Raw genomic sequence first — 27932 nt, 5'->3', positions numbered from 1 at the left:
CGCTCTACCAATTGGGGGGGCGGGGGGGAGGCAAGCAGTGCAATGAAAAGCATTATAGAAGCTTCTGCAGGAGGCACTTCCAACGCAGTTTATGGAGATCTCTAGGAATAGAGACAAAACAGCTTCCTCAAGCCCTATAGCGCATCTGTATCATGGAGCGAACCAAGGAATTCCTGGATAACTGAAAAAAAAAGAGGGGAATGGATAAGGTCAAAACAAAGACTCCCAGTGATCCTCTATTGATACCCCTGGTAGAGCTGTCTCACTAGTAATTGGGCCTGAGGTGACAAGGAATCCATCCACAGTTTCCAGGCGATCCATCCATGGCTTTGGGGATCTTTTTTTGGCCTGACCAGTATATGATGCTGTTCCACAAAAGGTCAAATCAATGACATTACAGGAGGCTCTGGTATCTAACAAGGCTGGAATCAAGACATCCACCCTAAACCAGTTCTGTAGGCAAAGGGTGACTAGCAAGGGTGAGTCTTGGATCTTGATGGAGCTCAAGAGCCTAATGTGGACTGGAGAGGAAGGCTGCACAACTGGTGATGGGTCAGGGCCACTCCCGTCCATTGACACTGGGTTGGGGAGTCTCCTTCCTTGGGCAGGTCTGGGCAAAATCCATTGACTCCCTACAGGATAGGCAGAGGTCCTGAGAATGACAGTAAGCCTTCTCTGGGGGAAGTCTCTTCATCTTCATGTCGATCTGCATGGCGCTGTCAGCTCTTCATGGGTTCTAGCCTGTCCATGCGACTGTGATATGGCCTCATATTCCTGTTGTCACTCATACAGATAAGCATCAATATGGAGGTTGAGTTCAATAAGGCCATGCAAGGAAGCTGGGATCTCCACCCAAGCTGACTTGTCCTTAACGTGGCCCGAGAGCCCCCAGCAGAAGTGGAAGTGTTGAGCTGCCTCATTCCACTCAGTGTCAGTGACCAGCCATCTAAACTCTGAGGCATAGCTAGATACCACGGGGTGCTCTTGTCTGAAGGTCTGGAAAGTCCACTCAACACTGTGGACCCTCAAATGTAGTCTAGGGTGCAAGCTGAGATCAGAAGCCAGGAGAATCAGAGAGCTGGGTGCCGAGTTCCAGGAAAGACCCAAGAGCAGGGTCAGAGAAAGCCAAAGCTGAGTCAGGAGCCAGGAGAATCAGAGAGCTGGTACCAAGTTCCAAAGATCCAAGATCAGGGTCAGCTAAAGCTAAAGCCACGTCAGGAGCCAGGAAAACCAGAGAGAGCAGTGAACGTGAGGTTTGCCAGAGCAAACTGAGGCTTCTGTCAAGGTGTTCCTATAGCCTGAGTCTGCAGGTGTGCTTAAAACATCTGAGTGGTTACAGAAGCCAATCCAGAGAACTGGGGCAGTCATATTAGCCAGAGATCAAGGTCAGTTGCAGTTGCTCAAGAGCTTGGCCTGGCTGGGTCTGACTGACCAGGGGCCCTAACAGGCATCATGCTCTCCTTCTGTAGTTTAGTTCACCGTTATTACTAATTACAAAGTGAGCAGTTTTTGAGGTTTGTTTCACATTTTGTTTTTACATTTCTACTGTTAAGCAGAAAGTTACAAGGTCACAAGAAATACCATTGAGAGATCCCGCTTTCATTCTGCAACAATAGATAATTGTTTTCAACAAAAGATGGATCATATGTTATATCCAAGTTCCAAGCACATCCAGACTTCTGGCAGCAATGAGGTCCTACTTTCATGGACTACTTGCTATGGAACTGCATTCCCAAAGCATCATCCTTGAAATTACCCTATCAAACACAAGGACCACAAATCTAACTGAATTCCAAATAATACAGGGAGCCAGTAGTATGTACAGAACATTGGGGTTATGTATATAATAAACTGATTTATTGCACATGATAATATCTCTCTAGTGATTCCATTAGCCTACTAAGTCTTATGGATAACAATTTTCTTCTAGCTTCGTTGGAGTTTCTGGAGCTGGTTTCTGGTTCAAGAGTCACAGATAGATAATCACTTTTGTACATATTAATTAGTCATGGTTTAGTATATGAACATTTCAAAATAGCAAAGAGCTTGAATAATATTCTTTGTAAAAGTAATAATTTGCTATTAGTTTTAGTTTGTATTTTTTACAGCAGCAGTTCGTATTCACAACAGCAGAATGGTACTGCGTCCAGACTGCAAGTGCGGCCATGCAGTATGCAAAGCCATATACTGCATGTTCACCTGTTCACTGAGCTGCAAGGGAGAAGTGTGGGGGGATTCATTGCTGAATATCCAGGGGTCAAAGAAACCTACACAAAAAAATAAGAGGAGCAGTGCACTCAGGGGCAGTGTGCGCCACTCAAAATTGAAGCCTGGCCAGCCAGAGCCACACACATGGCAGGCTTCATGCTCTCAGAAGGGGTTACCACCCCTGCAAGTTTTATCTACATCAGGCAAAAAATAACAAAGGTTCAGGCATTTTCATGATTCCTCATTATAGCCTATGAGCGAAATGTCAAAACAGAGAAACAGTCTCAATTAAACTGAACGGAACAGCGCTTTGAAACAAAACGATGAAATGAAATACTGTCTCTTCAAAATGATGAAATGGAAGTCAAAACGAAATGGTGCTGTTGTTTCACACAGCCCTACTGGCCAAGGTACGAGCAGAAGGATTTCAGAAACTGCAGCCCCAGGAGGCCTCCAGGATCCCACATAAGGCTACTGAGGCCAGCCCAGTGCTGGCCCCAGCCTCCCCTACTCCAGCCTGGGGTTACCCGCTGCACGCCAGAGGGCACATGGCACAGGCATTCCCCGGGGACAATTCGCAGCAGTACAAGGTGTGCTGCCACTGGTTGTCCCCGGGGATCCGAACACCCAAGCTTGTATGGACGCAGCCATACATTCAGAACTGGGAATCTGTCAGTCTCATTCTGCTGCCAGCAGAAAATTAGAAGGATACATCTCTCTGGAGGTAGGAAGTATCTCTCATGACAACACAGTGACATCTTTGGTTCCAGGCAGCATAGATTTTATGGGCAGTAAAATAACCCAGAAAATGATGGGAACTTCAGGTCTGCCTCTCATTTCCCTAAGCACAAGTACTCCTAAGTGAAGCCTGCTTCCTCTTATCAAAAAATATTTAATCAAGGTCTTGCACAAAACACTTTAAATATATTATATAGAATCCAATTTAAAATGTTTTAAAACTATATAGCTAGATAAAAAAGTAATAGCTATGGAGAGTTCTTTACATTAGGAAGCAGCATTGAATACAATGCTCCAGAAATAAAAAAAAAAACCACATTCAAGAAGAGAGATAATGGAAAGCTATAAAAATTATTGCAATGTCAAAAACATTTGAAGGGGCTCCTATAAAACAGTAGCCAAGCCTGCAATGCCACGAGCTTCCCTGAAAAAGGGGAAAAACAAAATCGTACTGCTTTAAAGGCAAACTGGAAATTAATTATTTCAGTCATTCCTCTGGAGGAAAAATAACTCCTTGTCTACACAGTCAAGCAGACCCATATCTTGTGAAAAAGCTAACAAGATGTACTTTTCCTGAAACTATGCTGACTGGTGTTAATTACATTTTCAGTTTATAACCCCTTGCTGATAAAGTCCCAATCATTATGCACAGTAATCATAAAAGGAAAAAAAAAAAACTTACCTTATTTTGGCAAATCTGGTGGACTGATCTCGATTGAACATCCGGTATCATTGCTGCACTACAGCCTGCATTGAGGTCAAAAACTTCTAATGCTCGGTTGCTCCCAGCAGCAAGTACAACATCTGTAACCTCTGTAAGTTAAAGTTGAACTTACACAAATAGATCAAATGGGTAAAAAGGAAAAGTATCTAGTGATATATTCATTAACATTATATAACGAACTGCCCGATTCCTAAATACATGAAGAATTTCTAAGAGCAGCTCTTAAATTATTCAAAACTAAGCTATACACAAGTACATTTAAAAAAACCTTTAATTATTTCACATCAAAATTCTTACTAGCAGATAGCCCAAGTAAACTAGTAGCCTAAAAAAGAACTGATTTTTTAATCATAATACCACAGCTGGATAATTTTATAATTCAACCGTGATTTCACCATACATTAATGCTTAATCACAAATTAATGTCAATGCAAGCTAAATATTATTCCACCATCTAATAAACATACTGCAAATGACAATGTTTATACATTTTGGGGACCCTCCCAAGTACTGTTTTAAAAGCATTATCAGATTTAAGCTTACAATACACTAGTGAGGTACTAAAGTACTATTCTTGCTATTTTACAAATGGGAGAACTGAAGTCATTGTCAGAAATCAGATTATAACTGAACTGTTCTTCAGTCTACATCTAAATTTAGTTCACAATTCATTCAAAAATATTTAGTTAACTTTCCAAGCCAAGTACTATTTATCATTTGTTTTGAAGTCTATTATGGATTAGGGCTTTGTTATGCTAGATACTACATAAAAGCATAACGTTAGAGGACAGGCCCTGCCTCAAAGTTTACAGTCAAAATATATTAGTTTTATATGCTGAAGTTCAATTCCCATGACAAACTATAGTAGTACTACAGATGTAAGAAGATAATGTAGTTCATTCTATAACTAGTAACTCAAAAATGCCAGTGCTGTTGTTTAACTATAGACAATCAAAAAGCCTGAGGCTGAATTGATTCAGTCTTCGAGGGTTAGTCTAAGCTGTGTAGATTAAACTGATAAACAAGTAAACAGACATTCACTTTTGATTCCAGAAATGCAGCCACATGCCTGCAGTGAACCAGGCCAGAAGCTAGGGGGTGCTAGAGCATACCTCCCTGCTCAGTTGGAGCAGCTAGCTTGGGCCAAGGCTAGCCCACCCACCTGTGAGGGGGGTTTTCAAGGGAGGTGTAAACCATCTTGGGATGCTGGGGGACTGTGAGGTAACTTGAAACTGGAGAGAAGCTGGAATAGAAGTTCAATAAACAGATTTAACCTGAATCAGTTTAGTCTGATATTACATGCATCCAGGTTTATCTTAAACTGGTTGCAATCATTTTGAAAGTAGTTTATGTGCCCTGAACTGCTGTTGTGTTACAGATTTGAACACTTTTCCAATCACTTATACTGGTTTATGTGTAACTTCTGTCCCTTGGCTAGTCTAAAATACAACACAAAACTAATAATTAGGTCAAGGATACAAGAGTAGAAGTCATTTACTGCTGCAAGACTGGTAATCTCTACTGTAGAAGCCATGGGGAATTTCTGTACTAGATTGCAAACACTCTTCTGTTTGTATCTGCAGGACATATGAAGTAAATGTTACTAGATAGCAAAAACAAGATTCTCCATCTACATTAGTAATTCACCTGCATGTTTCAGTTTCCCCATCTCCATGCTATTGACCTCCTTTGTAAATCAGTTTCAGATATACTAATAAAAAGTTTTGATTTTATACATTCAATTAAAAATTGTAAATTTAAAGTTAGGAAGAAATCCACAGAATTCTAGAATTGCAAGAAAAACTAACTTTATCTTTTATTTTTAGGACCTGGCCCTTTGAGTAGGAAGATATTTGCCCCTTGAATATTTGGCCCAGATGATGAACAACAGGTGGTAGGAAATTCAAGTGAGGTATCATTTCTTCCTATGAATGGCAACCTGCCTGCTAATATATATATATGTAAATTTTGTTTGTTTGGTTGGTTGGTTGGTTTTTTTCTAGACAATGTATTGACTTAATGGTGGTAAAGATGTTTAAAGGAGGGAAGCAAACAAGCAAACTTTTACACAAGCTAAGAGACCTTTTTGCACTTTGTAATGCATCACCATCAGTACCATGGGCCCCATCCTGAACGCAGTGAAGTTAATTTAAACCTAAACGCAGTGAAGCTTTTGATCATGTCACATCTGAGCAACATATACAATTCAAGAGAGCACTTCAAAATGTCTGTAAATATAAAAGTACATAAAGAATGCATGTATTGGAAATGGGACAGCCTTTTTCCTGCACCAGAGCTGATCTAAGGAATATAACTAGCATCTGTAGTAACTCTGTAGTTGCTACAATGTGCTCATCACATAGGTATTTCCAAAAATTAAATAATGCAGGGGTGGGCACAATGCAGCCCACGGGCCAGATGCAGCCTGCCAGGCCATTCTCTCTGGCCCTCAGGGCCCCTAAAAAATTTAGAAAATGAATATTTATCTGTCCCTGGCTGCTTGTCATGTGGCGCTTGATGGTTTGCCAAAACTCAGTAAGCGGCCCTCTGCCCAAAATAATTGCCTGCCCCGGTATAAAGTATGCAAAGACACTTAGCATTTCTATACATATGGCACATCTACACATCACCGTACGGCTACGTTGCTAAGGCACAGTGCTTTAGTACTTCCTTAGCAGTAACCACCTGTACTGCACCATCCTTTTGGAAGTACTAAAGCATGGTGCAGTACAAGTGGTTACTGCACCATGTGCATGGCACATGAGTAAATTTCACCACTACGACACCATAGCAGTGCAGTGCACCTGGGGACTGCACCACTATGACCATGGCACTTGGGTAGAAAGAACCAGCAGCATACCTAAAATGCAGCATGAACCAGCAGCATACCTATAGGCTGGGGAACTCCCTTCTCAAAAGCACAGTGTCAAAAAGAGATCTTGGAGTCATTATCGATTCTAAAATGAACATGGGCCACCCATGTGAGGACCTGGTCAGTAAGGCTAACCGCACCTTGTCATGTATCCACAGATGTATCACAGGCAGGGCCAAGGAGGTGATCCTCCCCCTCTATGCGACACTGGTCAGGCCACAGTTGTAGTACTGCGTCCAGTTCTGGGCACCGCACTTTAGAAGGGATGTGGCCAGCACTGAGAGGGTCCAGAGGAGGGCCACTCGCATGATCCAGGGACAGCAGGGCAGGCCCTACAAGGAGAGGCTACAGGACCTGAATCTGTCCAGCCTTCACAAGAGAAGGCTGAGGGGGGACCTGGTGGCCATCTATAAATTTACTAGGGGGGACCAGAGGGGTTTGGGAGAGGCCTTGTTCCGCCGAGCACCTCCCAGAGTAACAAGGAATAATGGCCAATTAAGTTGCTAGAGAGCAGGTTTAGACTAGACATCAGGAGGCGCCACTTCACAATCAGGGTGGCTAGGATCTGGAACCAACTTCCAAGGGAGGTGGTGATGGCTCCTACCCTGGGGGTCTTTAAGAGGAGGCTCGACGTTTACCTGGCTGGGGTCATTTGAGCCCAGTTTTCTCTCCTGCCCAGGGCAGGGGGTCGGACTAAAAGATCTACAAGGTCCCTTCTGACCCTAAATCTATGAATCTATTACATGTAGACACACATGACTGTTACATCGCCATAGCTCACCATGAAGCCATATATTGTGTCGCTACATCGCCATAGGGCGATGTGTAGATGCGCTCATACAGAATACATATGGTAGAGAGTATTCTAACAAAAACTATTTGCAAGAGTGTTATGTTTTAATTTTAAATATAATTGACCATATAATCAAAGCAAGAATTGTGTAGAAGAAGAAAAAAAAGTTATTTCTGTTTGCCCATCTGAAATGAGGAAAGAAAAACGTAAAAAAGTAAATAAAACAAGACTAAGAACCTCACAGCTGAGTTAGCTCTTAATTAAACATGTGCTAAAATGGTCCAAGTGACATAAAGAGGCCCTAGATGTCCTGACTGAAATGAATGGAGGACTCCCTTGGTGAAAGCATTATGAGAAAATGCTGCCTTTTGAAGACCCTGCTGAAAGATCCGATGTAAGGTTTGTAGCAGAACTGGTAGCTGAGGATGGCAGAAAAGTATTAAGTAAAAACTCCAGTGTACTATACTTCAGTCTGGCAGGCTGCCATAATTTTTAGGCAGTCCTGGGGACTCATCCACATTATGCCAGAATCCTTTCCATCCCCTGAAACAATCCAGAATTAGCTTCAAGTCATTTTAATGACATCCCCTATGCCAAGAAGCACCATATCTTGTCCCACTTAAAGGCACAATACAGAATCTCACCTCACACTCGAATATATAAGAAATCCCAAACCCAAATGACAAATTTATTTTGGTATAATCAAGTGTTCCATTCCATCTTTCACTAATGTGTATTTCTAATCTTCACATCACTGCTAACAGCCTAAACAACTTTTCTCTTTTAATACAAAAGCATTTTTCAAGTGATCCAGAAAAAATGCATAATACTTTGATAACAGAACTAAAGATTTACCAGCATGCTCAAAAGCAAAGAATTATAAAAAAAAAGAACAAAGATAAACATAACTGGTTTAAATTAATGTTAAAAGGGAAAATGGCTCCACACAACATGGAAGCCTAGGGGAAAGGCTGCAAGCCATCATCATTATAAACATAACAAGGTTTGAGAACACCAAATATTTTGTGGTATGTGCTAGGAAAATTAATCTGAAAATGGCAATTTTATTATGAAGGGGGGAAGGGAGGGTGTTTTGTTTTTATTTTTTTGAGTCTAGTAAAATATGAAAAATTAAGAAACTTGAAAAAGGAGGAGAAGCATGAACCATCTTACTTTCAGCAAAACAAAGAATTAACTATAAATGCAAAAATCATACTGTATTTTCTTGCACACAACATGCCCAAAAATAAACACGTACTTTGTATTTGGAAGGCAGAATGTAGGCAAAGAGATTTTTCCAGAGTCATGGTATAACTTTATGACAGAGTAAACCCTTCTGGAAACACAGGCTGCTTACAGATGAAAAAAAAAAAAACCCAACCAAACTAAACAGCACTTTAAGCTCAGTGCGCCCCTGTACTAAGCACAGTGCATGCCCAGAAGATGCAGTATGTTAATTTGACCCAGCTCGCCCAACGTCTATATAGACTGGGTGCTTCAGCAGGGCTTTTTGGCACTTTTATCTAATAGCTGACTGATTCAGCTTTAGACAAAAGAGCCAAAAGCCCCGCTGAAGCACCTAATTGCCAGGTCAGACTAATGCGTTTCCTCTTCCAGGAAACTGTGGGGGGAGGGGGGGATGTCCCCTATGTTTTTAATAACCACAATGTCCAGGAAGTCTGGCATTAGGAACTTGCTGGCACAGCAGGCTGTCTCCTGCAATGCCACTCATCCTAGAAGAAGCCTTTATGTCATATAAGGTTAAGTCCCAGACCTTTGCAAAGGCTAGCACCAAGACTGTTACTTCCAAATTGCAAGCTGTTCTGCATATACAGTTTTGTTTCCACAACACAAGCCTCATCAAGATACTACCCACAGGTCATTTGTTGCTTTGGGCAGAAGTTACAATGCTCTGCCAATTATTATCCTGGGCTCTCCCTGCACTAGCAAGTGATTTGGATCTGATCCCCAATTCCAAAATTGCTTTAACTGCCATGCACATGTGGCATGACAGAAGGTGTAATTGTTGGGATCAGATCCCATCATGCCACTAAAGGGCATGTGCCAGGGGGCATAGACATACATGAGATAGACAGCTTTAAACTAGTGGCACACAGCCTTTTGGCCCCGAAGGCCAGATGAGAGGCGGAGGGCATGTCCACAGGTCAGATTAGACCCCACATGCCAGGATTGGGTCTCAGGGCCCTGCACCACCCCTGCCCAACCCCAAATGCTAGGATCAGGTTCCAGGGGCTCTGTGCTGCCCCTGCCCAATCCTGTGTAAAGGAATTGGGCCCCAGGGCCTAGCGCCACCTCCACCCAGCCCCACAGGCTTGGATTAAGCATTGCATGCCTAATTTAATGCACATGGCCCACAGGGATCCCATGGATGCATTGGGAGGGCCTGTAGGCTGGAGGCCACATTGCCAGGGGCTGGATCTGGCCTACAAGCACCCCCTGCTTTAGACCATGTGACTGAAGTACTGCTAGCAGAGCAGACAGTAAAATGGAACTCATTATGGACTGCAGAATCAAGACAAGGTGTTAGGTAAATCAACTGAGCTCCATGCTGTCACAGTTTCATGCTATCACATGTAAACATATTCTCTGTATCACTTACATGCCAGCAAACTCCCAAACCCACCCCATTTGGTTCTCTGTATATTATTTTAATGCCAAAAGACCAAGCATGCAACTGAAGTTATTACAAAAAACCCACAAGTTATTCTGAGATCCAGTTATACCAAAAGGTTTTTAAAAAAAGGCTAATTTGGTCTGACATTTTCTTGTGGCTTTCCTCCAAGCCATTTCCCAGCATTTCTTAATTTTATGAACCACTGTGTAATTTCTTTTGTTTCTCATAGCTCTTTTACTCTTTGCTCTGAGTCAAGTTTGGAAAAATGCTTGAATGGAACAGATTCAACAAGACTCTCGATTGAACCAAAAGGAATGCTTAATCCTTTAATTAGAAGAGCATGGTAGTACAGTCTGGTAAATAATAAATTATCTCTATAGTTTAGAGGTAAAGGCAATAACAGAGTAAACAACAACAACATTAGCACATTGCTATTCTATTGAGCTTTCCATGTTACAGTCTCAAAGGGCTGAAAGCACATAAATAAATTGTCACAGTGTCACTGTGAAGTGATTAAATACGAGTTTTATTTTATAAAAGGGGAAACAAAGGCAGAGAGAATATCCTTTATAAATTTCAAATTCTAGGAACAGATTTCATGTCTCCTGAATTATGGATCTGTGCTTTATGTGAGGACCATCCTTTCTCCCAACAGCTTTCTTTACTCTCTTTGAGGTTACTGATTATTTAATTTTTTCTGCTCTTGTAAGCAGTAATGTATGTTGCAAAGAGGAAGTTTTAACATTGCTGAATAATAATCCTGTGCTTCGCCTGAACTGGCAGGGTGCCAAAGCTTTGCACATAGGGATGACAGTCAACTGACTGTCAGCCCTAGCCAGCCAGTCCCAAGTCAGTTCAAGACCCAGGGATGTCCAGGGACTGACTGTCAGCTGATTATTAACACCCGTGCCAGACAGTTCTGTGTCCAGCTCATTCTGGGCTGTCAGGTCAAATAACTGATTATCAGCCCCAGCCCAAAGTCATGATTTTGAGATCTGGGACTGTCTGGGTGGGGGCAAACAATCAGCTGATTGTCAAAACCCTGCCCCTGGCAGCTCTGGCTAGGTTGCAAGGCATGGGAGATGGCTCCCACTGGGAGTTTCTGATCTTCTGTGCCCTGCAACCAGCCAGAGCTGTTTGGGGGCAGGGTTTGAAGTGTCCAGCAAGGGAATCCCTTTAGTTCCTGCACCACAGCTTTGATTATTGGTTCCAGCATTGTTCCAGAGCCCAGTACAGTCTAGGCCCCAGGACCTACAATCAGCTGATTATCATCCCCAGCCACACATTAAATTAAGGTACCATACAAACCAGCTATAAAAATGTGTTAAATTACAGAATTTACAAGAGATGTGTATTATATTCTCTTTCTAAAGGGAGTAGCTAACTGTTAATCTAACTATATCCAAAAGAGTCATAGCAACCTTCAGAAAATGGGAGAGATTAAAGAGATTATCATTCTGGCCACACCAAAAAACAATGGGAAGTAAGGAATCACAAGAAAGAATTATGAATTAATGTAAAACTAAACAGATATCTATGCCTAGAAGATTAATTCTCCATGTTGAACAACCTATAGTTCAAAGTTAAACAAGGCATGTGTTACGGTCCTGCTGACTTTAAAATCATAATCATAAAAAATAGGTATCTAAAATACAAAGGAACTTCTTTTTTTTAAAAATATTTTAAATCTAATTGGAATTTCCCTTTTTTTTTTTTTTTGGCAGAGGGAGGGGTTGCTTGGGTTTTTCTAACTTGGTACTGTTGCCTTTAGTTTAAGGACCTGACTGTGGAATAAACTCCCTCCAGAGGTGGTGCAGTCACCTACCCTGGAGGTTTTCAAGAGGAGACTAAACAGTCACCTCACTGGGGTGACCTAACCCCAGTTGTCTTCCTGCCTAGAGCATGGAAGGCTGGACCTGATGGCCTACAAGTCCCTTCCAGCCCCTAACAATCTATGAATCTATGGAACATGCTTTGTTCATACTGCAAATTCTGGAAACATACCTATTCAGTTAAAGGCTTCAATATGCACTTAATTCTCATTGAAATGAGAAGATGGACTTAATTATATGCTTAACCTGTTTTTCCGAACAGCACAATTGTCCATAGTTGAGGATCTGACCCTAAAATGTTTACATACATAATTTAATAGAACTATTAATACTGTAGTAATAGCAATATACCCTTACAATTGTGCTCATTAGTCTTTGCATTTCTCCCTCTCCTTAAATCTATCATATCAATATATTTTGAAACTTTAGGAAAAAAAATCCATAGGAAGTATTTGAAGCACAAAGATGACATTGAAAACTGAAATTTTAAAACTAGAAAGATATCCAAAATAATTGCTGCACACTAACAACAGCAAATGAAGAACAGAACTATGTAGCAAAGGGAAACCAGAAGGATGTTTAGTTCCAACTCTGAGCTGAGAGAATAATGTTTTACAGAAAGATTTGAAAAAAGAAGCAACTTAGTGGCTTGGAAGGACAGGCACATTCCCATATAAATGGGAACTCAGAAATGTAACAGGAAAGAATGACACAAAAGTCAAGGTATACTGGGAAATGGCTGAGAGGAGGCTTATAGTTAGAGAAGCAAGGTAAATGGAGACTAGTAGGTGAGTATAATGTAAGAGACCTACCACAGAATAGAGGAAATCCATGAAGAAGTTTCAAAACTAAAAAACAATATTGAATCGTATTTGACAACAGAAAGCCAGCGAGAGTAACAGAAGCGATACAGTTCCATTTGCCAGAGCAAGAAAGTAATCTGGCTACAGCATTTTGGACCCTCTGACATTCAGAAAAATACTGAAGCAGACCATAAAGAAAGGCATTCAATAGTACTGAAAAACAATTATAACGTTAATACATATTTTTTTTTTTAGCAGAGACAGAGTAAAAGTAAGGAGGCTACTACCAGTAATAGCAGCACTAGCCTTAGAAGCGGATCAAGAATGCACCATCAAAAACTTGTAGACATAATTCATGCTGAGATGCCAAAACAAAAATAAATGTAAAATAAACAACTACTGTTTGTTCAAATAAAAGTCCATTTCTCTGCATTAAGCTTGTTAAACTATTCCACAAATTGCCTAGTAATACAACTAACTTTTAGTGATCCATTAAAGGAAATTTTTACCCACCGTTTTAGGTCATCCTTGCTTATGTCAAGGTAGCAGTTTACAAGATGAAATTCAGCTCCACAACACAGCAATATAAACTTATCTATATAATAAAACTGTGCAAAGCGTACAGATTTCTGGAACATCTCCTTGCCCTGAAATTCAAAGTAAAGAATGGATTCTAAGACACTTTAAATTTTTCTCCATGAAATTTCTACTATTACATTATAGTTTCCCATATGGAACTACCATCTTGACCATAAGCTAGCAAGTTAATCTTCAGAGTAAAGCCAGGACCTTTGTATACTCAATATCTATTCATCTCAAGGCCTATTTTTTGTTGTTTAAGTTCTTTAGCACTAAGGTTATTAACATCTGTATTTAATTAAGTCTAATATTATCTGGCTTCTTGTATTAAACTTTTAGTTCTTGAATTGGAAGAGGAACAGGATGAAGTCAAACTGGCTTTAGTCAATGAAAAAATAAAGCACCAATTATCATAGATAATAAAGGCAAAACCTTTACAAGCATTCATTAGTCCCTCATGCCTCTGTTTTGGATGCCTAACTTGAGAGAGATAAGATGTGACTGACAAGATGTTGAGTACCCATAGTTCTCCACATTCATCAATTGGAGATGCAACTACTTAGCAAGTCTGAAAACAAAAAAAATCTGACCTTACACTCCTAGTACTGAGTTACTAAACTGGAAGTCTTAGATAAAAATAAAATGCACCACAATGTATTTAACAGACAGGATATTTCATTACCAGAAGCAGGACAGGTTCTGTATTGCAGACTGACCAGATCCTTACTGTTCTGTCTTCAGATGCAGAAACTAACCACTTTTTGTTGTGACTCCAGCCAACAGAATTAATTGCACCATCATGACCTAATAAAACAATTGAAATGCCAGTCTTTTTCTTAGATTTTCAGGTAAAATCAGAATAACCATGCACTGTTCTTCAATAATTATACATCTCGTATAAACAGAATTCAAACAGATTTAAATCCATCAAGTGTCAATCACTGTTGAATTTCCCCCCCCTCAATTGAAAAACTGATGAGAAAAAATTTTTAAACCCACAAGGTTAAAAAGGCACCAAAGAAGTATTTAGTGATTACACTGGATACATTTAAGCACACCTTCTTGTTGCTGTTAACATAAGGGAGTTAACACGAAAATTATGTACAATATCATTGCATTTATTCTTGTATTTCTTATAACTCTCACCTTTTACAGTGAGTGGCAAGGATTTCTTAGGGTGATATCTTCTATGGGACCAACTATATAGTTGGGAAAGTTAGATAAGTTTTCAAATGCAAGACACTATTCTTCATCAGATCTCACTGTAGCAGAGTGGGGTCCTAGGGGTGGCCTTGGACTCCCCTAGCACCCCCTACCGTGCCAAGGTGTTATTGAAAGCATCTTCACAATCTCACCCGCCACATCTTTGATATTAATAATGTTTAAGGGAGGCTGCCCTTAGTCCTGTCTGACACGGTGCTTTGATGCGTCTCAGTCTTAGTGCTATCATGGGCACCCCGGGCTTATGGGCTATGCATGGCTCCGACCACCCCTGTACCACGCCCCAAGCCTCGCAGATGTACTGGACGTTGTCTGGTCAATTTCCCTCTTGGCGCCCCACGGACACCCTCTGGCTTGTCTCGCAGCCTGCACCCTCACTGGCTTGTCTCGCCTTTTTGGGGCTTCTCGCCACCGCCTGCACTGGGGCTGGGGTCAATGCATCCCTGAATAATGTGCTCTCTCTGGCACCGGGGTCCCCACGCTACCGTGGAGGCCCTATGAGGCCTCCTCCAACCCCTAATAGCCTCACCCGGTCCTCCGGTGTAACGACAACAACAAAACAATAACACAAGCCCCTGGGCTAGCACATAAAATCTAAGCCGCCTGGCTAACCATCAGTTAAATTCCTACCAGGGAATTCTCCACCCGGTATCCGCAAACAGAAGCTGCTCATGCCATCTGGCTTCTCTACTCTGCTGGCTCCCGCAGAGCTCCTTCTCCCTTAGCTGCTAGTTGAGAAAGAGAAAGAACCCTCACCCTCCTGTCTGGGTCTTATAGTGGTCAGCCCTGCCCCTTCCGGTCAGCTGACTCACCAGGTCTGGGCCCTTAGCTCCTCTTGGTTGCCCCTAGCAACCAGCACCTGAGCCCATGCTGCTGTCTTCCAGGTAACAGGCACCTTAGTGCCCTGCTACACTCACAAAAAATGTCCTCCTTTCAAAAACTTGTCTAATTACATAGTTGGTCCTAAAAAAATATCACCCTAAGAAATCACTGCCTCTCACATAATTTCTTCAACCATCACAGCTACAACATCACTCTTACACTACCATAACTTTTACAGTGAAATTTTAAAACACTAAAAGTTAGCATTTGAACATTTTTAAAGTTCCTAAAACATCAATTTGACTCATTGAACACTTAAAAAAAAACCTGAAACAAATAATGAAAGATTAAAAAAACCAGGTTCCTTCAAGCCTATATAAATTAGAAACAATTAAATACTTGAAAATCTTTATTGGTGAAGGAAAGATAAGAACAGATTTAGAAATGTATTAGGAACTGTTAAAAATCATAGTTCTTTACATGGCTTTGTACAGTTGGAAGAAAATATAGGATCCTGTGCATGGTAGTTACAAAGGTACATATTTTGTGCATGTAAAAGCAATCTAAAGCATGAGTTGGTCAGTCATGCAGTCTATGTTAGCCCAGGGCATATGGAGTTAAGACATTTCAACGCCATTATGCAATAGGAAAAAATGTAAGACCCTGCTCATAGTATCTGCATTGGTAGATAGCCATAAGGTGACAAGGCATTCTGAGACAGCAGTTTTAGCATGCGGTGTAGAATTATGGGGTCAGAAAAAGTCAAAGGCATTAAAAGTTTTTGTCACTTAATGGTGCAAGAGGGGTAGGACTCACTCTGTCCCTTCAGTCTTGCTTCTGGCCGGGAATCCTGTCTTTGTATTTGCAAAGGCCTGTAATGTGCTCAACATAGAAGTATCTTGACCATCAGGTGGAATTGGATATCATGGAAGCACCTAATCAGTTTCAAGTAGCAGTGGCTTGCAAGATGCTCTTGTTGCTTGGGTCCCAATGCTCTAAGTGCTCCAACGATGAGCGCCTCCACCCTCATGTTGTACCCCTTGTTCTTCTAAGATCAAGTACAGACAACAAAAAGTCCCAACAATTGACATGACCATTCCATTTCACAGATTTCATAGACATTAGGGCTGGAAGGGACCTCAGAAGATCATCGAGTCCAGCCCCCCGGCCGAAGGGCAGGAAGTCAACTGGGGTCATAGGATCCCAGCAAGATCAGCATCCAATTTACTCTTGAAGGCGTTCAATGTAGGTGCTTGAACCACCTCCAATGGCAGGCTATTCCAGACCTTGGGGGCTCGGACAGTAAAGAAATTCTTCCTTATGTCCAGCCTGAAATGGTCTTGCAGTAGTTTATAACCGTTCAACCTCATCATCCCTTGGGGCGCTCTGGCGAATGTTCCCCCAGATACTGGTGGTCACCCATCACCCCTGAGCCTGCGCTTTTCCAGGCTAAAGCCCCATGACTCTCAGCCTGTCATCGTAAGGTCTGTTTTGAGAACCATTAGCAGGCTTCCAGGCTTTGGCAAAGTCTGGAAGTAAACGCTGACCAAATACAGGTTGATACCCTAAGGGAGAAGGTCAAGAGACATATATGTTGAGCACATCACGGGCCACCATCATTATGAAGACAGCTGCCTGAGACCACCAATAAGAAGCAAGACTCAGAGGACAAACTAACGCTCCCCCCAATCTCATATGCCATTAACAAACAAAGATGTTTAATGCCTTTGACTTTTCCCCGCCCCAGCAATTGTATACTGCATGCTAAAACCACTGTCTCAGAATGTCCTGCCACCTATAGCTCTGTACCAATGCAGTTACCATGCATGGAGTCTTACTTCTCCTCTTTTCCTACTATGGCATTGGAACTTCTTAATCCTCTATACCAGGGGTTTTCAACCTTTTGGGGTCAGTGTTGAAACCCCCTGCTCTATACCACAGCCTAACATATGCTGCATGATTAACTGTATGTTCTAGATTTCATTCACATACACCAATTGTGTCCATATAGCTACCATGCACAGGGTCCTATCTCTTCCAACTGTACAAAGCCATTGAGAAGAACTATGATTTTTAATGTCCACTAATAAAAGTTTTAAATATTTCCCTTACCAATGAAGATTTTGGAAAATCTTTATTAGTGATGGCAAGATAGACTAAGCAAGTTCTAGCCTGAGGCAAGACTTGGTTGTTGTACCATTTGGTGATTTATCTATCAAACAAGTAAAGATTTCTTTCATATTTAAACTAAAATGTCACTGAAAGTTTTTAAAAACATATACTTTTTCCTAAGACATACTGTCTGTAGTTTGATTAAATGTATTCCACAGGGTCAATATGCTTTTTACTCACTAGGTTTTCAAGTTTTGGTTCTTGATTTTAGTTCATTTATATACTGTCCTCTCTGACTATATAAATATGGGTGTCACTAAGCCTTATAAAGTAATTGTTTGTTTAGATTTATCTAATGTTTATCATTTTGTTTCAATATTTCACTGCGATGTATCTAAAAAGCAAAAATGCAACTTGGAAGCTTTAAATGTATGCATTTATTCAGGAGATTTATATGCTGCACTATCCAAAGAAGGGAATCTTAAAGTTAAGTCCATAAAGTATGAAAAAAATATGCTTCTCAAACTACAGCCAACAACCTCAGAAACTCCACTGCACCCCAACCACTCATGCTTCCCCACCTCTAGCCCAAGACAGCATCTCCCACTGTCCAGTCCTGTCCATGATTTCATAGTTTCCAAACTTCCACTCACATCTACGTCCTGTGCAGTACCTACTCATTAGAGTTTCAGGACAGCAACCCTGTTTATCTGGTGGCCTGCAAAATTCTGCACAAATTTTAGGAAATGTACTGGGATCAAAAGGGAAAAAAATCAAATCACTCCTTATTTTGTAGGCAGCAGATTGGGAAGGCAGGGAAATTTTCCACTCCTCTCACTGAAGAGCGTGAGGTTTTTCTAAGGGGAACATAATAGGCGCTGTGTCCCAAAGGGTTTTTTTTCTTTTGTTTTGTTTTTTTAGAAGGGGAGGGGGGAAGAGAACACTACATTAAGAGCACACCATTGGATATTACTATTCAGATAGCCTGGAAAAGTGAAAACTGAATAATGGTAACTAATAAAACAATATGGGAGCTTGACAAAAAAAGCTAGTTGACCTATATATGCATCTATGGGACTCCCAGCAGCATACTTCAAACTTTGTAACAGACTGTCTCAACCAGCTTTCTATCAAGTGCACATGGTTCCAAATCATTACTCAAGTGACCAGGATAATTAGAAATTGGCTTTAAGAAATGAGAAGAGAGAAACACTGTCTGCTTCATTATAGGCCATTGACTGCATCCAAGGTTTCTGGGACTTCATGTCGGTGAGCTGGACTCATGGGTTTCTGGTCCTGCATCCTCTATTGAGCACAGGCAGCGTAAGCGCTTCTCACTATCTACATTTTACACATGCACTCAATTTCCCCAGACAAGCCAGAAAGCAGTGATGCTACATATTATTATGTGTAGGTGTGCTGACATAGATTTTGGGCATGTTTAAGTACATGTATGACTTCCATTAGGAAATCTGCCCATTGCCAGAAGTCAGTGCAGATGAATCAGTTAAGACAGGTTAACTGTGACTGAAGACAAAATACCAGCTGAAGCACATTCAGCACTTGCTCAACTGCACTCACAATGATATGCAATAAGAGAAATTCAGCAATAAGCAGTTCTCTTTGTATGGATGGATCTATGCTACCCAGAGAGAAGACATGGGCAGATCTGGGGACAGAGGTTTCACTCACTTTTATGAGAGGCAGTCCAAGGACAGTGCCAGCCCAGCACTCAGGCAGAGGAGATAAGCTCTGGCCTAGGCTAGACTACCACCCCACAAGGAGCGGGGGGAGGTAAGCAGGGTGCCACAATGCTCCATGGGATATTGGTGGAATATGACCTACCGTGAGTCAGGATGGGATGTGGTACAGATGTGCATTACAGTGCTCTAACCTACAGCATTGAAGTCTGATACCACATCCATCCAGGGTTATCTTAAAGCAGGATCCACCATTTTTACAGAGCTCTACATGCACTGACCATTTGTTCAGTTATAGCTGTAGAGCACTTTCTGTGCACCTACTGCACAATAAGTGTAATTTCTGTACCTGGCCTCCATGTCTACATAACAACTATCTCTTTGTAGATTTTTTTTAAATAGCTGCAAACTAATTTGATTGTTATAGCTCCTGTCAACAGCCCACAATTTATGGGAGAATCAAGCTACTAAAATGAAAAAAAAAGTCAGCTACTCTAAAAACAGCACTGCAAAGAACAAACATACTATATAGAAACAGATCAATCAATTTACTTATTTTCTGAGTTAAAATAGATTTATCACACTATTAACTGTGTACAAATTCAAATGAAAAAGTAAGTAAAAGCCAATCATTTTTTATCTCCTACTTTCATTTAATATAAAATATTTCGAGTTCTTATGCTGCCCTCTTGTGCACATTTTTGTAGTTTACTTGGTCAGCTGTTGTTTCCATGAAATATATTTATAAAGGTTTAAACTGACTCCCTTATGATACTGTACTGCTGCAGCATAAAAAAATGTAACTTGGGTTTTTCCAACAGCAGAAATAAAAAATAGTTTATAATTATTGTATTTTGTCTATACATTTCTCAGGATGGGGGTTCCTATCATCTTAGACTGTACTATATTTAAGTGCTACACAAATAATAAAATATAACAACACTATAATCATGATTGAGAAGGCACTTCTATTATAAAACCCTATTTTCAGGAGATAACCCTCACATACAAAAAGATCATGTTCTTACAGGTGAAATTTCATAGCCGGTACTTATCTCAAATTTGAAAAACAACACCTTTTATCTATATAAAAGTTTATAAATTCATTTAGATTACCTCTGTGCAAAAAGTAAAACTTACTTACCAGTACAATACAAGACCAGCTTTCCAAAATGGCAAGGAACGTGAGAAACCTTAGGAAAATATGAGACTTGGAAAATTGGAGAACCCATTCAGGAAGCTTAAACTTTTTGCACTCCAGGTCCCCCAATCCCAGAGCACAATGAAGAGGAGGCCAGCTGACTTCCAAGAGGCCAGCTGGCTTCAAAAGATTTTTCACTCAGGGTTCCCAAATCCTGGAGTACTTCAAATGGAAGAATGGCTAGCTTTGTAGAATGACTGGCTTCCATGCTAGCTGTAACCCTCTGAAACCTAGGCAGCACTCTCTTCATTTCACAACAGGCATGGCACCTTGAAAACCAACTCTGAAGTGGAATGCAGTACAACCCTCTGGTGACAAACCAACCTTCATTTAAACCAAGAACTTCAGTTAACTGAAGTTTTGCAAAATGGGTTGTAATAGAACTGTTTTTATTTTAAAGCTCCTCTGTGATTATGCACTGTAAAAAGGTGTTTTTCAGTAATGAGTCAAAGTCCAGATGCTTTCTCTGCAGTTGAATTATTTACTGGATGTTGCTTTTTTCTTAAAAACAAAATCGCAAGATGCAAAATTGCCATGATTTAGACCCATATGCCTTTGACACATTCAAAAATGAAGCTGTAAATATATTACTCTGGCTTGTCAAACAACAGACACAGTAATTACAAGCTATAAGAAAATCAATATAGGATTTTCTGAGATGTGTAGACAGAGTTTTATGAATGAAGAAAATTAACAGATCTGGTGCTTACAATGCCAAATAAACTCAGTTATATTCACTTTATTTTACATATTGATCTTATACTGTATTACTACCACAGTCTGTAGTTGCTCTAATCCAAGGGTGGATCTAGGCTGGTACAGCAGTGTGGTCACTCCCCTTCTGCTACTACTGTCCCTGGCTGTCCCAGGTACAGAGGGAGCCTCAGAACAACTCCTGCCTCATCCCAGCTTTGGGCTGCAGCTGTGTGGGGTGCCATGTGCAATGGGCAAACTGAGTTATGCTCATGCTCTTAGCATAACTGTAGGCCTTCCCAGAACGAAGCAATTAAATTGTACAGAGTGCCTTATAAGGCACAGGGAAAAGTGAGTGCTGTGACTGGTACAGTGGGCTAACCAGGTACAGTAGTTTCCGCAGAAGGAAAGGAAACCAAAAACAGAATAGGATTGGAATATCTTAGCTAAAAAACTGAGGTAAGAAATTTAAGTATTGGACAGTTTGAGATAAGAAAGTTGCAAAAGCAGTGGGCAAACAAAGAGACTGTGTGTGTTTGTGTTGCCACCCTGGGGAGATGGGATCAATCTTGGACTTCTTGTTCGAACAACGAAAAATCTAGAAACTAACATCCCACACACCCAGCAGAGGATCTGAGGCCAGTACCACTGAAGGTTGCTGTTGTAACATCTGAAGGAACTGCTTGCCAGGTTGTATTACAAGGAAGAAAACTTGCAATATGCTTAGGGGTTACTATTAAAAGTTCACTTGATACCACATTGGATGAGGGGCCGTGTTAATCTTTGGGGGTCTCTGGTACAAGAAATCCTGGGGGTAACACCAGACTCTGAAGGGGCCAGCAGCAGCCACAAGCAGGTTTTCTTCTTCCTGCACCTGCTCCCTGTCCACCTTCCTCTTCCCCCACAAGTGTCCCCTCTGGCTGGAAGAAAGCACTGGAAGGAGGAACCACAGGTGTGGGGAGAGCCCCAGAGCCACCCATGCCCCACTCCAGCCACAGGTGGCAAGAAGCAGCTGGGTGGGGAGCTAAGCTATGCTTTGGATGGTGGCAGCAGCATGCAGGTTCTTCCTTCCAGCCCCTTCTCCCAGTCACACCTCACTCCAACCCCTTGAGGAATGGGAGACAGTGGGCTACACAACCCTTCAGTGAATCTTGGATCCACCCAAGCCCTAATATGATATCATGTCCCATTTTAGGGAAAGGCTACCGAAAGAACTGAAGAAACAGTTCTCACACAAATGATCTTACAATTTACACGAATTATGAGAAGTGGAGATGAATAAAAATTTTAGGTTGGGATAGGCAAGAGATTATAATCATATGAGCATACTTTCATGCAGACTGGCCACATACCCACAATGTAACTTGATCCATCTAGCCACTATCAAATAGCAATATTCTGTATGCATCGTTAATTTTAAAAGAAGAATTTAAAATAGAACAAGACTCTTCAGATCTTTTCAAAGAGGTGTCATATGTAATGCTGACATGAGTTAAAGAGTGAAAAAGACATCTGTGAAAGAAATTAACCAGCCAGCAGTGAAACCTGAGAACGATGATGAAGCGAAGACAGCTATCAGCCATACAGTGTATATGTTCCATTACCTTAATGACAGAGTTAAGCCAGCAAGTACTTTAAAAGTGAGGACAAGTAACTTGTATACAATATAAATGTTTTGTGCTTAAAACCATACCCACCAAATTCCTGCCACCAATACAGGACACAGCAAGCTCCTGCAGGCGGCTGCAGCAGCCGAGTAGGCGGGAAAGGGAGTGGCGAGCAACCACTCAGAGACACCACCAGCAAACGCAGACCGCCTGCAGACACTGCCGGCGGTGTCAGCAGCGAGGGGGGTGGCTAGCAAGCGGCAACCAACCACAAGCACCAGTGGCAGTGTCACCCCCTATGTGTCACCCACCACAAACTTATTTTTGAAAATGAAACTCTAGCAGCAGCCCTAATCAGGGTTCTGTTCCCATTCCACCAGAGATTACTACATACAGCCTATAGCCGTAAAAGAAAACAACTTGACCTTTTATTCCAGATAACTGCATATTATAGAACATAATAAATGTTTTAATGAAATGATATACTTATGAGCTATAATAATCTTCTCATTACCCTAAAGTGGAAACACAAGCAAAATCAATTGCTGAAAAGCCTTCAGACGCAAACATCCCACAAAAACATAATATTCTAATTTTTTTTTTTTAATCTGAAAATAACCAAAGAGGAACAGTGCATGTAGAGTTTAGACTATTTTTATAACTAAACATATGTAATATCCAGGGAGGCATTTCATACTTTTTAATCCAACCAGTTTGATTATTTCTATTTTAGAGACTTTAAAAGACTTCTTATATTAAGGCCATTTAACATTTTTTAGATTTTTATCTAAAAATTATTTTCTAGCATTCTAACAAAGAGTTTCTTAGATCTGATAATATATATTTTAAGTGGCTAGATCAGCTTCCATTATACAATTCCAAAGCAAAATACTAATCCAGCTACATGGAATGCTACAGATCATGAAGTTCACTATTTTTTTGCAATGTTCAACCTCTATCCTACAAACCTGTAGGCTTCAACCCTAAAATAGCTTATTTCCAGTATATAAAATTAAGTGTGTGTGTGTGTGTAATACATATAATATGTAATACCCTGACCCTGCTTTGGTATATACCAGTCCATTAGTTTCTGAATCATCATATTAAACTTTTGGGCCAGTTTGCCAAGTATATTTCTACTGTTTACCTTCCAGAGATTTGAGGTTCTTTGGAAAAAGTAACAGAAGCCAGCTTAGGTCTCAAATAATAATATCTAATTAGACATACCAATTTTATTACATCCTGAATCACCAGCAACATTTTGTTTTCACTATTCATATAGTGACAAGGGAATATTTTAGTTAATTCACCATTTTACATTAAACTCAGAACTATATGTTATTCCATATAAACTATAATTACCAAAAATATACCTGAAAAAACAGATGGTGTTCCAGTCAGGTTGGAATTGAATACCAGTAAAGATTTGTCAGCTAGGCCACATGCCAACTGTTCTCCATCCCCTGTAAAAAGATTTCCCACAGATTTATGGATTGCAAGGAGTATGTCTACTAGCACAGCATTTTTTAAATCATAGCTAGACTACACAACAAGTACATGAAAATATGTAATTGAGGCTTAGCTAACTTGTTTACCTTTTTCCCTTTCAGTGGAAATCAGCTCAAGATATATAGTATAACAGTGCTATATGGAAGTACCTCAGCTTTGATCAGATATTTGCCATTAGAAGCAATGCAAGTCAGCAAGTGTAACTGTGACTGAGCAGCCCTCTTCAAGACCTGTTCTGCTCACCCCACGTGGGGAGGGGGCTAGAAAAGATGCCCTAAACATAGTCTGTCTAATACAGTATTTTGTGTTTCTTGCTGACTTCCAACAGTGTGCAGGGCCTGTGCAGACAGGACCTGGCCCAGTGCAATGCGCAGTCCTTACGAGAGGTACCAAGCCCCCAGGTGACAGCCAGAGCAGTCTGGTTCTGCCTGAAGGCCCACGGCCCCACGCCAGGCTGGGCCCACACGATGTGGCAAGGGCGGTGCTGGGTGCCAGGCAGCTGGGGCTGAGCCACACTGTCCCATGCCATGGGGGGGAGGGGGGGAGGCAGGCCGTACCAGGAGGGCCCTGAGCACCCCAATGACTGCTGCTGCTGCAGGGGAGCCTGTGTGCCCTGTGGGGGTCTGTGCACCATTCAGGGAGGGCTGTCAGTGAGCTGTGTGGAGGGGCTGCACCCTTCAGGGGGCAAGGGACTCATGCCTCCTGAGCAGCCTCCCAACCCCCAAAACACCCCCACAAACCCCTCACCCACATACCCAGCCATAAGCTCCGAACACTTGCACAAGCCCCATACGCTCCCAAACCTCACCCCCACAAACCCTACACCCACCCACAAACCCTCCAATCCTCCCACACCCCTTCCCCCACCGCAAACCCCACATCTACACCATAAATCTTACACCCTGTGTGCCCAGCCAGCCACATGGGATGGGATGGGATGGGACCTGCTGGCGGGAGCTGCAGCTGCAGGGGCAACTGCCACACTGCAGACCTGCCCCACACCCACACCAATGCTGGGACATGTGGCCCCAGCCCGGAGGGGCTCCTGGTCCCAGAAACCACTTGGGGGGTGTGATGGGCTGAGGGGAGGGGTGTAGGTGGCAGCAGCGGTATGTCAGACAGAGATGGGGGTTGGGATGGGGGAGCGCTCCGGGTAGGAGAGGCCTCTGGAGCCAGGTTTAGAGCCCCCCTGCTCCTCTAGAGCAGGGGGAGGTTGGCCTGGGAGGAAAGGGCTTAGCTCAGTCGCTGACCCCAGTTGAGAGCTTCCCAGGAACAGCATGGGTCAGGGAGTAAAACAGCAAGGGATGGCACTTCTCAGAGCCACAAAGCAGTGGGCAGGTTTTTATATTGCCGGCCCCAACCTCTAGCTCCCCCTGGCTGAAGATCCAGGAGGAACTGGGCAGGGTCAGTTTGCTTCAAGTGGTATAACTTGCCCCACACCAAAGTGCATGTTCGGGCATGTGTGCTGAGGCAAAAATCTCCGGCACAAATTTGCCACTTCTATTTGAGCTGCTGCAAACGCATGTGCCTCCATGTGTGGACGTGCCTCCATGTGTTAGACTTCGTCAATTTGCCTGTCTGAAGACTACTCTTTGAATGGCTTTGGTTTCATAACGCTTAGTTAAGATTATTCAACTTAGCTCATTTATAAACTATTTTATTATCCATGATGAATCAAGCATGATTCACCAACCTTAAAATAACAAGAAGTTAAGAGATGACAAAGTAATCTAAGATATACTGAGACAGGACTCATCACTGATTTGGATAACGTACTTTAGTTTTACCTTATCTAGCAAACAATATGTCCTCATCACAGCAGACCTACTGCTGAGTTGTGATCTCTGCAGATTGTTAAACATACAGAAAAAGACTAGCTGAAGCAACCATTGTTTACTGTGAGTATTATGATTGCTGTTTATTTTAAATTTTCTCTTCTCTTTCTTTGATATTAAAATGGTGATGTTAATAATTCTAACTATAGTGCTTTTCTTCAATCACAGTGGGCACAACTACACATACAATTAATGAGACTGAATACATTCCAGCTCTATCTAAGTCGGAGTAAACTAATACCAACATCACTGTCTACATGTGCGTTTAAGCATAGTAATTTACTGAGCTGCTGGATACCACTTGTATCTGACGGGACTATCCAGCAGCACAATAAATTAGTCTACTGCGCCCTAATTGCCACGCATGTACAGATAGTGACGCTTTACTGAAAAGCAAATTAGCCTGCTATTCTGTAAAGTGTCTCATGTAGATGCACCCAATGACTCCTAAGCTATTATAAGTATCCCCTGAGACTAACACAGTGGGGTTATCATCCCTGAATTGGCAGAAAAAGAAATAACAATTAAGAGATCTCCCATGGGTGTGAGATAGGGTGATAGGAATAGAACAGTATGGAAGCAAGGGGAAAAGAAACATGTGAACAGGAGTTGGGAAGTGCAATTGGGATAGGCCAGAGGCTTTGCTCTCATGTGTGATAAGCAGAGAAGAGGGAGTGGGTGGGTGACATTTAAGAAGTTTTGGGGTGTTGTTTGTGAAATCTATTGTTGTTTCTTATCTTATGCGTTGTCTTTTATTGCAAATTGCCCTGAGCCTTTCTGGGCAGAGCAGGACAACAACAACAATAAATTGGTAACCATTTCCTGTTACTCTAAACCAGTGATTCTCAATCAGGATGCAATGGCATCATGGGGTGCCCTGAAATTAGCACTGTTAGGCATGCGATTATCTACACATGATTCACAAGATAAACCCAGATATTTCAAACAGGAATCCAGAACGTCAAAAACATTCTGCAATCTGTTGTGCTCTTCCTAAGTACTTTGCAAAAGAAGAACTGTCCTATTATTTTTCTATAGTCAAGAAAAGAGTGAAATCTGAGGAGTGCCTTGAGTCTAATGAGCTATGCCTTGAGTCTAAAATGGTTGAGAACCTGGGTTCTAGACTTACAAGTTTCAGAAACTGTTTTGATAAAACAACTTGGAATTCATCCTACAAAACACCGTTTTCTATTTCACAGGAGTCCAGCATAGAAACTTGTTCAACTGGGAGTTCAAAACTGGAAGCATATTTATAGGAAATGTCTTCTCAAATATCTGCAGAATGAACTTTGGACTCCTAATGTCTGGTAGAGCACAGAGAACATTCTCTTTTTCTAGTTCCTTACAATTAATCAGAGGAGGGGCATGGGTGCTAGCAACAGGCTGGGACCAGGTCTGGAGGAGCTCTCTACCAGGAAAAAATGAGGAAGGAATATTGACCTACAATATGGAAGTTTCCAAAGTCAGACCAACCTGGTGGCCTTCTATGACCAGGTCACAAAATCCTTAGATGCAGGGGTAGCAGTGGACATAGTCTTTCTGGACTTCTGGAAGGCCTTTGACACTGTCTCTCACCCCATTCTCATTAAAAAACTGGGGGACTGTGGTGTTGACACCCACACAGTCAAATGGGTCACCAACTGACTGGAGGGCCACACCCAGAGAGTGGTGGTGGATGGGTCATTTTTGACCTGGAGGGATGCGGGCAGTGGGAGCCCCCAGGGCTCGGTCCTCAGGCCTGCACTGTTCAACATCTTCATCAGTGACTTGGACAAAGGGGTAAAAAGCACCCTGTTCACATTTGGTGATGACACTAAGATGTGGGCGGATGTGGGCACACTAGAAGGGATGAGAACAGGATGGGATTCAACACTGACAAGTACAAGGTGATGCACCTGGGGAGGAAGAACCAGCAGGATACCTACAGGCTGGGGAACTCCCTTCTCGGCAGTGTAGACGCAGAAAAGGATCTTGGAATCACTACTGATGCCAAAATGAACATGGGCCGACAGTGTGAGGATGCAGTCGGGAAAGCCAACCGTACGTTG

The 27932-nt window shown here is 41.8% G+C and overlaps 1 protein-coding gene across 3 annotated transcripts in view; it reads right to left on the bottom strand.

The window, feature by feature from the left end:
• The window catches only part of WDR27 (WD repeat domain 27), a 306424-nt gene that overhangs the window by 201580 nt on the left and 76912 nt on the right, over positions 1-27932 (bottom strand). For 2 of the 3 annotated variants that reach the window (XM_019527530.1, XM_019527529.1), the window contains exons 17-21: positions 23914-24003; positions 13867-13988; positions 13119-13252; positions 5150-5247; positions 3629-3750 (exon numbers count right to left, since the gene is read on the bottom strand). In XM_019527530.1, the coding sequence (XP_019383075.1) occupies positions 3629-3750; positions 5150-5247; positions 13119-13252; positions 13867-13988; positions 23914-24003 (566 nt within the window). The remainder of the gene's footprint in view (positions 1-3628; positions 3751-5149; positions 5248-13118; positions 13253-13866; positions 13989-23913; positions 24004-27932) is intronic. The other variant, XM_019527531.1, reaches the window with a different exon arrangement.

Source organism: Gavialis gangeticus, unplaced genomic scaffold (assembly GCF_001723915.1).
Source record: "Gavialis gangeticus isolate Ggan-Ray unplaced genomic scaffold, GavGan_comp1, whole genome shotgun sequence".
Taxonomy (NCBI): domain Eukaryota; kingdom Metazoa; phylum Chordata; order Crocodylia; family Gavialidae; genus Gavialis; species Gavialis gangeticus.
This window is presented reverse-complemented; position numbering and strand designations above follow the sequence as displayed.